This window comes from Solanum pennellii, chromosome 8 (assembly GCF_001406875.1).
Source record: "Solanum pennellii chromosome 8, SPENNV200".
Lineage (NCBI taxonomy): Eukaryota > Viridiplantae > Streptophyta > Magnoliopsida > Solanales > Solanaceae > Solanum > Solanum pennellii.
The window spans coordinates 65,610,367-65,623,437 of record NC_028644.1 but is presented as its reverse complement, the minus strand read 5'-3'; the positions used below and the strand labels follow the sequence as shown (position 1 = coordinate 65,623,437).

The 13,071-nt window shown below is 32.5% G+C and overlaps 2 protein-coding genes across 2 annotated transcripts; one reads left to right on the top strand and one right to left on the bottom strand.

The window, feature by feature from the left end:
- Window positions 1-540: 540 nt before the first annotated feature.
- LOC107026964 (vacuolar protein sorting-associated protein 55 homolog) lies at window positions 541-3,628 on the bottom strand. Its single transcript, XM_015228112.2, has 5 exons — window positions 3,433-3,628; window positions 1,718-1,842; window positions 1,575-1,614; window positions 1,092-1,176; window positions 541-1,001 (listed from the first exon to the last, which is right to left on the bottom strand). The coding sequence occupies exons 2-5, from the start codon at window positions 1,814-1,816 to the stop codon at window positions 809-811; spliced, it is 417 nt and encodes a 138-aa protein (XP_015083598.1). The 5' UTR covers window positions 1,817-1,842; window positions 3,433-3,628; the 3' UTR covers window positions 541-808.
- Window positions 3,629-5,945: 2,317 nt separating this feature from the next.
- Window positions 5,946-10,663, top strand: LOC107027127. Its single transcript, XM_015228303.2, has 9 exons — window positions 5,946-6,231; window positions 7,078-7,205; window positions 7,301-7,372; window positions 7,549-7,694; window positions 7,789-7,903; window positions 7,982-8,062; window positions 9,311-9,448; window positions 9,633-9,720; window positions 10,262-10,663. The coding sequence occupies exons 1-9, from the start codon at window positions 5,946-5,948 to the stop codon at window positions 10,393-10,395; spliced, it is 1,188 nt and encodes a 395-aa protein (XP_015083789.1). The 3' UTR covers window positions 10,396-10,663.
- Window positions 10,664-13,071: the final 2,408 nt, after the last annotated feature.

Genomic DNA, 13,071 nt, shown 5'->3' with positions numbered 1-13,071 from the left:
TTTTAAAATAATGAACGGTTAAAAGTGAAGAAAAATAATTAGTTGAAAGTTGTAGATACTTTTAGGTAGACTCACTTGTTTAAAAGATCACATAATATATTTTCACTAATCCTAGTCAAACTTTTTTCATGATTTCGTATTACATGCACTGATGTAAGTGGAATCAAATCCTCTAATGCCTATGCCCTCCTATCAAATAAGAATCCTTTCAAAGATCCGGTGTTTAAGATGTCTAGAATTTCTTCCCAAAAGTAAGTAGAAGTGCGGTCTCACCTTCTTGTTTGTTTCAGAGTCATTTGTTTAAATGAGACGTGCTTTATTTGTTTCAGAGTCATTTGTTTAACCGAGGGGTGCTAAACGCACTACGTACTACACCAACGGTTGGTTAGCCTGAATACCGAGTCTTTTTTTATGGTGAACTCGTTCCGCCTTATAACTTATCAATTTTTCGAAAACAAAATGTTGTGAAGGTTGTTTACTAGTATGGACTATATTTACTTGAATTATAGCATCAATAAGTTCTGTTTAATCATGAAATGCTTCTCACAAATTGGGACATTTCTTTCATTCTCCAATTACACAAATGAAATTTCAATCAATAAAAATGAATTCATCCTGCAAGAAATATAAATAATCAAATGCAGCACAGCACGCATGGGATATGTTTGACTTATAACAGCCAAGAATTTACAGATAACAATGTTTCTATCTACAAAACATAACAACAAGAGGCATGGTCGCCGAGTATGCAAAGTTGAGGCTTGATATTCTGTTGAACACAAACAAAGCAGGAAGCAGAATGCCAATCTCAGAACATACTGTAGCCATCGTCTTCGTTCATCCCAAGATAACACAAGATGGACAGTACAAAAACGAAAAAGGATGAAAGCTCCAATGCCATGGCTCCCCAACCAATTACACCAGCATGTTTTAAGATGATCGGAATTGCAATGCTGCCAACGGTGGATGCTCCAGTCAAGAACTTAGTTGCATTTAGCCAACTGTTATACATGTCGTTTGAAATCAAATATGAGGCCTGATGCTTGAGAATAAGTATCATAGTATTATGTGCATAAGAAAACAAGGCTCACCAGCTTCCAGATTCGGTGTAGAGACTGGAAGTATCTGAACCGGCAAAGAACATCAAAGGCATAGGCAGAGTGACATACATTATAACTACAGCAAGAAATACCAACAATAGTCAGGATCCATGATAGATACAGCATTTCCGACAATCTCAAATATAACAAAAGATTTGTCAATATGAGAAAACACGTCTTATGCCTTCTAAATATTCATGGTCTCCAAGACTAGCACAAAATTATGTAATTGTAATAAATAACCCAACCCAACTTAAAAAGCAGTAAAAGTCTTTCTAACACAATTGAATCCTTTTATGCATACATTAGCACTGAGTTTTCTAATTTTGCATAAGGGGATGACCGGAAGTAAGAGTAAATGAACAATCTAGTTTAAATTTGCACAAGGGGGTGACTGGGAGTAAGAGCAAAGGGATCATCGAGCACACATGATATGATTTTCTATTTAATTCAAGATTTATGCTTTTAACCCACCTGTCAACATTGGCCACCAGTTATTATACAAAGCACATGCCTACAAAACCATAAAAGGAAAGTCAAATCACGAAAAATGATTACAACGAGATACAGAAAAAGTTCCTATAATTCATAGGATATGAAAGGACAATGGGGCGGACCAGTATTTGCAATACAATCCCTCCAGACACTAACATTGCCAAACAAGCAAGCCTCCCTGTCTGAAAGCATGTTCTGAAATAACCTGGCATGTCCGCCATCTTGCCCAAATCATACACCAGAATGGCTGCAGTGCAGATTTAAAGCCCAGTTATCAAAATAAGAATTTCCAGACCATATGATGAGTGTAATAAATAAATTGAGCAATTAACAGGAAACAATAGGACAAAGAGCTAAGCTAAATAAGGGTGTATTAAGCCAGTTTCAAAATAATGATTGTCAGACCATATGATGTGTATAATAAATTATGATTGATGACCACAGCCCTCACTGTTGCCTTATCCAGGTTTCCTAGAAAGTCAAAAACTCCACAAGTTGCTTCAGTAAAGCACGAACAATTACTCTGTAATGGACTGGAACAGAATTTAGTGCCAATAAATACATCAAAAGCTTATGACCAGACTAGGCATCAGCAGCAGATGATCAAATACGGTATAACAAGTAGTTTTGGTTTATTTCAAAAAAGGAAACAGGGGATATAAGTACAACTAGTAGTTTATTTTGCAACAGACTTATTAGTGAGAGCTAAATAGAGAAGAGTGTACACGAGCAATACATGGTTTCTCTCTATATGCTCTAAAAATGAAGATGTTTTTTCCCAGACTTCTTAATAGCATGCATATTAATGTAACCTACCATTTCAAAAAGTTGGGAAGTTCTTTAAAATATGACAAGGTTGTCCATGATAAATTATAATTGCTGCATCAGTGGATATCCAAGAATGTTATATAGTTTACCATCTCAGAGAATCCCCTTCTCTTTTTCAACACACTCAGTTCGGAAATCAAGCACGAACAATGTGCTTGAAAGCATCAAATTGCCATTTACCAAGGACTTCATGGGGGACAGGAACAACATCGGTTATGATTATAGGTAAAAGTATAAATTTAGTACATAACCTACTCATTATTTTTCAACTTGAGTAGGGCCCGTATAATTTAGACAGCGACAACAATAAACTTGACTTGGAATACATATGCGATCTAACTCAGATTTTAGGCAATGTGAGCTATTTTCTTTGGTTATATTTAGCATATACTCAGATTTAGACATACTTCATTGACATGTAAATGCAAAAATGTCAAAATATACTTTAGGCTCTCATGATCCTACTTTGACATCCAAAGACCAAAAGAGAGGATCTTGTTATTCTAGTATTAAATCCTCGGATTCAGAACCTCAAAAAGATTTCGACTTTTATCTAGACTTTAAAATCAACAAGAGCGAGAACTAAACTTTTCTGTAAAATCACTTCATATATGCATTAATCCTATATTTCCGCGAACATTTGATTCATCGATCATTTTTATTTTTATTTTTGATTATGGTGAAATCCGGGTTAGCTTTCACCCACATCAGCTTTTTTTCCACTGGTTACTTCCATTTCCTCCAAGGAATTCAACCATATTTAAGGCAATCTAACAAAGAAAATAGTAAAAGAACCTATACCCTGGTGAACCAATGAAAAAAGACTTAACTTTGGCAGATAAATTAGTTATAGGCTAGCTAACCCTCAATTTCAACCCTAGAACTTTGAGTCCTGTTCATAATAGTTCCCATAAATATTGAATAATTAGCCATCACATATATTCTGAAAAATATAGAGCTAATTAATTACAAATAAATTTAAATACAAAATGATGAGATTTGGGGATACCGATCACCGTTGAACTTCCGGAATAGTTTAGGATTCCGATCGCCGAGCGGCTGCTTGGATGATCAAGATTCAACTAGAGTTTTCGCCGGAGAATCGCGACAAAGATGTAGGAGAAGCTGAGAAAATCGAGGGTTATTTGATATCCTACTCGTATCGGAAGCCTCAGCTAAATTTAAATCTTATAAGCCTCGACTAAATTTGAATCTCATATTGCATCCTTTTATATTACTATATAAATAAAATTATTTCAACTACAAAAATAATTATAATTATTTTCACAATTTAAAATATTGGTGAATTAAAAATATAAACACGAATTAATATTTTTTAGTTTTGATAATCTATGAATTATAAAAATATTTATAATTATTTTTACGATTCTAAGTATTAAACTAAATTGAATTAAAAATATGAACACGAGTTTATACTTTTGATAGTCTACAAAGAAATGAATAAAAAGACAAAATTGAAACTGAGACGAATATTAATAATTTAATATATTGAACATAATAGTTGATACTCAATATTTCTTCCTCTTGAAAATCTCAAGTTCGAACAATAAATCCTAATATATTGTATTTTTATAATAAAATAGAATAAAAACATGAATTGATTCATAATAAACATGTAATTGAAGCATTAAATTATATTAATATAGAAAATTCTAATCTCAAATAAAAGATAAATTAAACAAATAACTTAATTGTAACAAAATATAAAACAATTATGGTTCTTTATATGTATTTGGCTCAATTGCATATTATCATGTAAGAGAGTCAAAATTGGACCCAAGAGCAAAGAAAACTTTATTTATGGGAATTACTTCTGGAGTCAAAGGATACCGTTTATGGTGTCCAGAGACAAGAAAAATTATTTTCACCAGGGATGTTACCTTTGATGAATGTACCTTGAGAATAAAAAAAACTAATATATTTGATACATGCAAGTAGTTACCTACTAATAACAAATAATATAGACTGTCATTCAAATATACAACCATTTCGTTTTTTGTCACACTCCTACATATTATTACTTAAAATTAGCCATGACTCCTAATATAATGATGATTTGTAGATAACATATTGTTAAATTAACGTAAAAATGGTCATATTTTAATTTTATTGTTATGCGAAGAAATTAATAATTATAAATTGAATTTATGATTCTATAACCACATAAAAATGATATGGCTAACGTATCCATCACTCCCTGAACTTGAAGCTTTTTATTTTATGTATATTTAAATTATATTCTCTTTTAATTACCTCTGAAATTTGTTTATTTCACTATCACGTATATCTTTTTGTTTGCTGCTCCTAGTGTGACTACACACACGTGTCAGCTGGCAAAAATAGTGATGATGTGAATTTCGACCTGGATAAATAATAACCGCCTAAATAAATTAAAATGGCAAAAAATAAATATCATATTCCAACTCTTTTCTTGGTCGCCGTCAATCTCCACCACCAACCATCGTATCTCCTCTTCTCATCTCTCTTTCCAATGCAAAATCAATTCTTCACTCTAACCTCCTTTCCGCCGCAAAACAACACGGTTTATTCCGGCTCACATAACACTCCATCTCCTCTCACCTTGCTCAATCAGTTGAATCGGAATCCTATCAATTTTCAACGATGAGAAACAACTTTGCTACACAAAGAATTGGCCCATGGGCTTAGATAATGATGACGACGACGACGGTGATGTCGTCTGCGGCCGGTTTACATTAAAAAAATAGAGATTTTACATTATTTTTTTACTGTTTTAGCTTTATGACGTGGCAAATAATCACTCCCTCACGCGCCTAGTAGAGTGTGATTTCAATTTCTACGCCAGGTGGACAGAAAAGATGCACGCGTTGGATGAATAAACAAGTTCGGGGATAATTCAAACAAAATAAAATTTAAGTGTACACCGAATAAAAAAATTCAAGTTCAGTGGGTAATGAATACTTTTGCCAAAAGATATTGTACAAACACTTTACTATTATTTCATGAAGATAGAGAAGCTATTTTTCGCGAAACTTTTAACTCAAGTTCATCAAACTTAACTAAAGAAAACATAACAAAGTCTAAAAAAATTTATCACAAAATAGTATAGTAATCGAAATACAATATATCATAAAAGTTCAAAATGTATAAGATTTATGACTAATACTATGACTAGATAGTAACAAACCTAAACCTTTAAAAAATATGACATAAATCAAACTCCATTATTTATTAATCTTTTATTTTAATATGAATCTTTACTCTTTCTTATTTAGAGTTATATTCCGAACAATACAAAATTATATCATATTGTCCAATCTCTTACACGAAGTCATCAACATTTAAATATGTCCATCTTATTTCCCTTTTTTTTATCTGCGATCACTCTTACCTTGTCCCGAATATTTTCTGCCGATTGCGAAAACTATTTTTAACGGCAATCTAACTACACATTATGTATTGCAAAGTTCAAATTATGTACTAATAAATATATAATGTTTAAACTTTGAATGGCGTTCATCAATGGCTTCCAGTCCTCGAACACGACCATCTTCTCAAAGCCCTAACCCTAAACCCACCAAAAACAAAACTTCTTCTTCTTCTCGTCCTTCTACATCATCCAGAAGTATTCCTTTACAACCTTCCTCAAACTTATTCCCTTCCTCTAAATCAGAGTTTTCAAGGCTCATCGCCGTCGTCGTTGTTGCCTCCGCCGTCGCATTTTCCTGCAACTATGTTTTCACCTATCTCAATAGCCAACCTAAACCTTTCTGCGACAGAATTTCCGGTTTCGACGATTCTCTCACTGGTAAGTTCATCTTGTTCACAGTCTGTTTTTTCTTTCAATAAGTTAGGGTGAAGCCTGATTTTAACAATTACTGTACTTCCTTGTACAATTTTCACGGATTTGACCATTTGAGTTTATCAAATTATTTATAATTTGAACTTTTCAGTGTAAAGTTTTCGATGTCATATTGATTTTTTTACAACTATGTTAATGTTATCTTATGTCATATGCTAAATAAGGAAGTTTAAGAGTCAGGAGCATTAAATCGTTTGGAGACTAAGAAAGGAGGAAGCTTTTGCTCTTTATCTTACACGAATTTACCTAATTCTCAAATTGAGGAGCATAAATCATAAGAGTTTAATCAGGGAAAAAACTAATTACTGAACTGGCTGTTTTTCGATTGGCTCATGACTTGCTCTTGCTTTAAAAAGCTTATTACTCAGAATGATGGAATTGGCTTATGAGTTATGAGCATATCTATCCTGCATATCTATTTAGAATATATGTTGGTCAGTCTTGTATCTGTACCAGGGTAATAATTAGTATAGAAGGGTAAATTCCTCAGGTTAAGTTCAGAATTCTAGTTCAACAAAAATGTGGCTAGATGTTAGCTTCTTTTGTATGTGGAACACTGGTAGCGAATTCCTAATCAGTGATGTGGTTTACTATATGTTATTTCTATGTGTTTCTGTTTGTATTTTCACGTTCTCAGAACATCTCAAAATCGTGTGATCCTCTTCATTTTTAGAAATGGAACTGTGGAACACTATGTTCTACAGTGCTGGCATCTTAAATTACTTCCAACTTTTTCGTTGTTCTTTGATATCAATAGCTGTGTTGGGCTTTAATGGTTTCTCTTGGGTATAGACCTCTGTGAGCCTTGTCCACTTAATGGAGTATGTCATGAGGGCAAATTAGAGTGTGCTCATGGCTACCGGAGGCTTGGGAACTTGTGTGTTGAAGATTCAAATATAAACGAAGCAGCTAAAAAGCTTGTGAGTCACACCTACTTAGTTTTGGTTATTACATTTTAGTGTTGATTAAATTTTGGGTTTTGAATGCTTATACTATAATGTAATTATATGTGCAGTCAAAGTTAGTAGAAGGTCTTCTTTGTGAAGAACATGCTCAATATTCATGCACTGGCACTGGCACTGTTTGGGTGCGTTTTTTTTTAATCTTGTGTACTCTCTCTCTATCAATCATGCACACACTTAATATGCACAAACTCAAAAAGAGAAATCCTCAAATGACTTTGTATTATAAAGCTACTTTTTGGATAGGTATTATAAAGCTACTGCAGTAACATTTCCCTTAAGTTTGACACTTGCCTTTTAGGTTCAAGGTAACCAAATGTGGGAAAAGGTGAATGGATCTAAAATAATGGGTGAGTATGGATTGAGTGAGGCTGTTTATGCTCATGCCATGAAAAGAGCAATGGAGGCACTTCGCAACGTTTTAGAGACAAGACTGAATGATCATGGGTATGCTCTGCAGGTTTATTAACCGTGACTTATAGAAAGCAGATGAAAGTATATCATATTCTTTTTCGTTAATGTTTTTTCACCTTTTGTCTAGAATTGAAGAGCTGAAGTGTCCACCTTTGCTGGTCCTACATTATACACCAGTCTCCTGTCGCATCCAGCGCTGGATTCTTGAGCATGCTTTGTTATTGGTTCCAGCTTGTGCATTGGTACTCCACAGTAAGAGCAGCCTTTGAAAGCTTATGTTATGACTGTCTAAACCTTGTTGACAATATTGGGTTTTACAGCTCCTGGGATGCGTTTTCACATTGTTAAAATTCCGTCGGAGGTACCACTTGTCAGTTAAAGCGGAACAGATATATAATGAGGTTTGTAACATCGTTTTCTTTCCTTGGAAATTCTATCCTGTGACATTGTTTACTTTCAGTGTCAATTTAGTACTGGCTATACTGCTTGAATATGCTAGGATTCACCTCCTTTAAATATAACGAGTCAATAGACCTACACTTGTTGGGTTAAGGGGAAAATGTGCCTTAGGTAACAATTATAAGCCTCTCAGACAGTTGTAAATATTAACCCTGACCTCTTAATGTTCTCTCATCTTACACCTTTGAGCATCTATTATTTTTCTTCTGCTATAATGTCACACCTTTGATAAGATAGATACTTAAGGAAATTGCTTTTTGATCTAGTTAAATAATATTCTCTTAGTATAGTTAATATAAGGCATACATGAATTTGTAGATGAAGTTTCACTACTACTAACTATATATCCGCCTCCCCATTAATTTAAGCATGCTTGCGATTCTGCTGTGATGTTAAATGCATTATTATATATATTTCCTCATGATTCATGTGATATTTAGAGGATAAAAGAAGTGTGTGTAATATTTAAGGAACCTGCACTCTTTATAATTGTTATAAAATGACAATGCTTCATCTCTAAGGATGATCGTCCTGTGTTGAGGCATGGGAGTAGCAATTGAAGATCTAGGTTTGAAACTCAACTAAGTAGTTGGTGTTAGGCTATTTGCTCCAACCATGTGGGCAGGATTGTCTTGACAACCTATGCTTGTGAACTGGACAATCTGCCTGGTATTAGTTGATGTGTGCTCAAGTTGTCTGAGGAACACACTAATAAAGAATAATGATACCGCTTCTTTTAAAGCAACTTCTTCTTACCCAGTAGACTAAGTTACAGTATTAGGTTTAGATCTCTTAATTTTGTCTCTTTACGCTTGAGCCTGGGAGGCATTCATTCTTGATCGCCCAAAATTCCCAAGTTTTGAGCTGGTTCGTGGTTCACCCTAGTTCAGATGGTTAGGCCTCAAATAGTAGAATGATCTTCTGAGTTTTATATGGAAGTTGATCAAGTAGACATCACGAACATAACAAGAGAATGAATTTATGACAGAGTGGAAACTCTTTAGATAGGGACTTAGAGTGCTTATCAGGTAAAGGAAAAAAGATTTTTTTTTTTTAAAAAAAGTAGTAAAACTGATAAATTTAAGAAAAACAGTCTGTCCATCCCAAGTTGCATGATATGTAAGTCACTAGTCTTATTTTTTGCCAGTTGGGTTGATTTTCGGATTTGTTGATCTCTCTTGATATGATAGGCTTGTGATGTTCTTGAAGAGAAGGCAATGAGTGCAAGAAGTATGACTGGCGAGCATGAACCTTGGGTGGTGGCATCACTGTTACGTGATCATCTTCTATCGCCCAAGGAAAGAAAAGATCCAATGTTATGGAAAAAGGTGCTCATGTCCCACTTCTCTTGCGGTTTTTCTCCTGCATTTTTTTGGTTTAGGGATGGTACTATGCGTCATACTTGACATATGCCTAGTTGGAATGCTTTAGCGTAATGTTCTTGATTGAGAAAAAAGAAGAAAATACTGTAAGGTTCTATCTTTTACAACATTACTACTCTATATTTTGTAGGTTGAGCAGCTGGTTCAAGAAGATTCTCGTCTAGAGAGATATCCGAAGATGGTAAAAGGTGAATGTAAGGTGGTCTGGGAGTGGCAAGGTATGGAAGACATTTTTCCACCTTCATCTTGAGTTAAACAGTTGTTGTTGCAGTCGATCGAATCCTACCTCATGAGTTAGATTTTGGGGTTGAGTTAGGCCTAAAATCCATTTCTTATCATGGTAACAAAACATGCAAAGGTCTTGTGTTTGAGTCTTACCACCACACATCATCATTTGCATTAAAACTTTATGCATGCAACAAAAGATAACACAATTTCATGTTGATAATGTCCATGTTGATTGAAACACATGTGTAATTTTTGCTCCTACAGTCCTATGTATGTCCCTCAGAGACGATACTTGTTTCCTGTTTAAAAGTCGGAATTAGTTATTAAGAAACATGTTTTTCATGGCTGAACTGTGTACACTACTTGTGATGTTGTGAAGTTTAATCTGAATTTTTTGTTGTTTTTCTTTTTCGATGTTTTCTGCTTCTTAAATTTTAGTAGAAAATTTATTTTCACGTCTTCCTTAAGAATTTTGGCTCTCAATACCTCAAAAGTGGAAACTGACGAACTCTAGTCTTTCTGTTTTTCTAGTTGAGGGTTCTTTAAGCTCTTCGGGCAAGAGGAAGAAGGCCAAGGAAATCAGGCTAGCATCAGGTCAACATACAAATCTCTCTACTCAGCAAAGAAACTGGCCATGGAAGGCCAAGGAGCCTGTGAAATGCTGAGCTTTTATCCTACAATTGTGCCGCGTGTTTTTAGATTGTTGTATAGTAGTACCATTCATCTGGCAAAATGCAGTTCCCAGTGTCACGCACTTAGGTACATGATACACATCTCAGAATAGCCTTGTAAATCTAATTATTAGTCTTGTCTGCATCAGAAAACACAAGAATTTTGTCAATAACATAATTCATGCGGAAGCTTCATTGGCCTTTAAATGTGCTTTCTTTCTGTCACATTTCTGTATCACATTGTGTTTGATTTATGATTATATACTACGATAGTTCTCCTCATAGACTTCACATAATGGACCTTGACTTTGATGGACAATTTTGCCAGCTAGCTCAAGAATTAGTGTGGTTTCAGATTGGGTTCAACCCCACTTGACATGTCAAGAAAATAAGACTGAAAATAAATTATGTATGCTTTGGTCTTCAGTCCATTTTGTTTCTCAAATATCTCTACTTTCATAGAGTTCTATAATTGAATTCTAGAATCAATCAGGTGTTCGATATCTGTAGTGAAGCTTGATTCACACATTGCATGATTTATTTCTGAAATAACACTTTTAACAATTCTTTTTTTATATCTAAAGCTAAAATTTGAAATTCAAAACTTCTGATTAACGATTGATTGATTTCAACCATTAAATTGAAGTGAAAAATATATACTAAAATAATGACTTTTTGTAATGGAGTAGTGTCGGCAGAATGACTGCCATTTATGTAATGGCACACTTGATAGTATGTCACATTCAGATCTATCCCGAATAACACTCCATTATAAGGGCCCGTTAGGTCATTCGATATAATATCATGATATGATATTATGATATGAAATCATGAAATAAAATTAAAGTTTTATTTGAACATGCGATATGAAATTTTGATGCTGTATATTTTGTCATAAACATAAAAATCTCATAAGTTCTAAAACTATTAAAATAGACTCAATTGTTTATTCAATATTATCAAATAAACAAAAAATCTTAAAATCGTATGATAAATTATTACAAAGTTATTTATTCTCCCTTTAGTAATTGTTTCATCAATATATTGGAATAAAAATGAAACACCTTTCACGGGCTCTTCAAGATTTTATAACTCAACAGTCGTGAAGTGTGACTTATAGTGACTATATGTTAATGAGAATAATAAATTTTATGTCGGTGAGAATAATAAATTTTAAAAAGTAATGATATGGTCATAAATTTTATTTACATGTGAAATAAATGGTTAGTAGATATAAATGTGGGATTATTTTAACAAAATATAAATTCTTGGATCAATTTTTATACTAAAATAACTCAAATCATGATATGGTATTCCCATATGATTCCATATGATGATTTTTGAAAAATATGGTATCACATCTCATGATATGAAATCATGAGATGGAATCAGCGTAAAATGATATGTCCAAATGCTGATTTCATCTCACGATACCATATTGTGATATGATATCACATGGCTAAACGCCTACTAAATAAATGTCTTTTTTATGATTTTTTTTTCTCTTTTAAAGCTCTTGCTTTAAATGGCGGAATCAAATTCTTTATTAAAAAATTTAGACTATATATATATAAAAAAAACAATTATACAAAAGAAAAGAGAATTGGTATATGTTTTACATATAAAAAATATAAAAAATAATTTTAACCTTGTATACTTCCATATAAATTTCATGAGTCCTTTTATGGTGCATCTAAATTTAATTATTATTTTTGACACACTTAATGCAATTAAATGAACTGAGTTGCTTAAAGCTGGTGGATTAAAATAATGTATTAGATTAATAATAAAGCTATGTAGCAGCTAGCTTTTTTAACCTATAAGTGTCATAATTTCGAATTTAAGCTAAGTGAAAAAATTAGAATACTGAAATTAATGAAACATGACAGTGTCGTAGATATTAAAAAAACTATTTTTTTATAACTTTTAAATCTATGATTGTATTTTTAATTACAAATTTACCTAATTTAGTAGTAAAACATCAACATTTTTTGTTATTATTGAAATTATCTGCATAGGATCTAATATTCCATTTTTAGAGATAAACATTTAATTGTTGTCGGTCATATACTAAATAAATAAAATTTTGACAGATCTAAAAACTTATGGATCTAAATTCTTTGTTATGCTCCTATCACGTTAGTCTATTTATAAATAAAATGACATTAATTAGTAGATCTTTTGAAAAATTAGATTTGGTACGATGTAGACTAACATGCCAATACGTACCTTCTTTTTATTAAAAAAAAAAAAATAATAATAATAAAAATATATATATATATATACTTGTATCTTGAGTTATTAATTCATCAAAAATTACCTGAATAACCTAAAGTATATATTATGTATAATAATTGTGTTACCAAGTTAAAATAACTTACCAAAAGTTCTATTTACAAAATTGAAAATGAGGTTATCAATTTTTTGTGTTCATAGGTGAATAGAAGTTTGAAAAATAGTTAAAATTATTATTGAACTATGTGAAATTAAATAATTTAATCATCTGTTAAGAATTAGTCTCGCATATATTATTTGTCTAATTATTATAGTGAATTGAAATTATCCTTTAAACTAAGGTAAATTATTTTCTAAAAATTCAAAATGATCTACTACCTACCTTGCTTTAATCAAATAAGGTGTATCTTATTGGTATATATATTTCATTTTAAT

Coding starts and splice junctions, on each gene's coding strand:
- LOC107027127 (XM_015228303.2), top strand. CDS start 5,946: ATGGCTTCCAGTCCTCGAACACGACCATCTTCTCAAAGCCCTAACCCT. Junction 7,206..7,300: donor ACGAAGCAGCTAAAAAGCTT/GTGAGTCACACC, acceptor TTATATGTGCAG/TCAAAGTTAGTAGAAGGTCT. Junction 9,721..10,261: donor GGTGGTCTGGGAGTGGCAAG/GTATGGAAGACA, acceptor CTGTTTTTCTAG/TTGAGGGTTCTTTAAGCTCT.
- LOC107026964 (XM_015228112.2), bottom strand. CDS start 1,816: ATGGCGGACATGCCAGGTTATTTCAGAACATGCTTTCAGACAGGGAGG. Junction 1,615..1,717: donor GGATTGTATTGCAAATACTG/GTCCGCCCCATT, acceptor ATGGTTTTGTAG/GCATGTGCTTTGTATAATAA. Junction 1,177..1,574: donor CTGGTGGCCAATGTTGACAG/GTGGGTTAAAAG, acceptor TTCTTGCTGTAG/TTATAATGTATGTCACTCTG.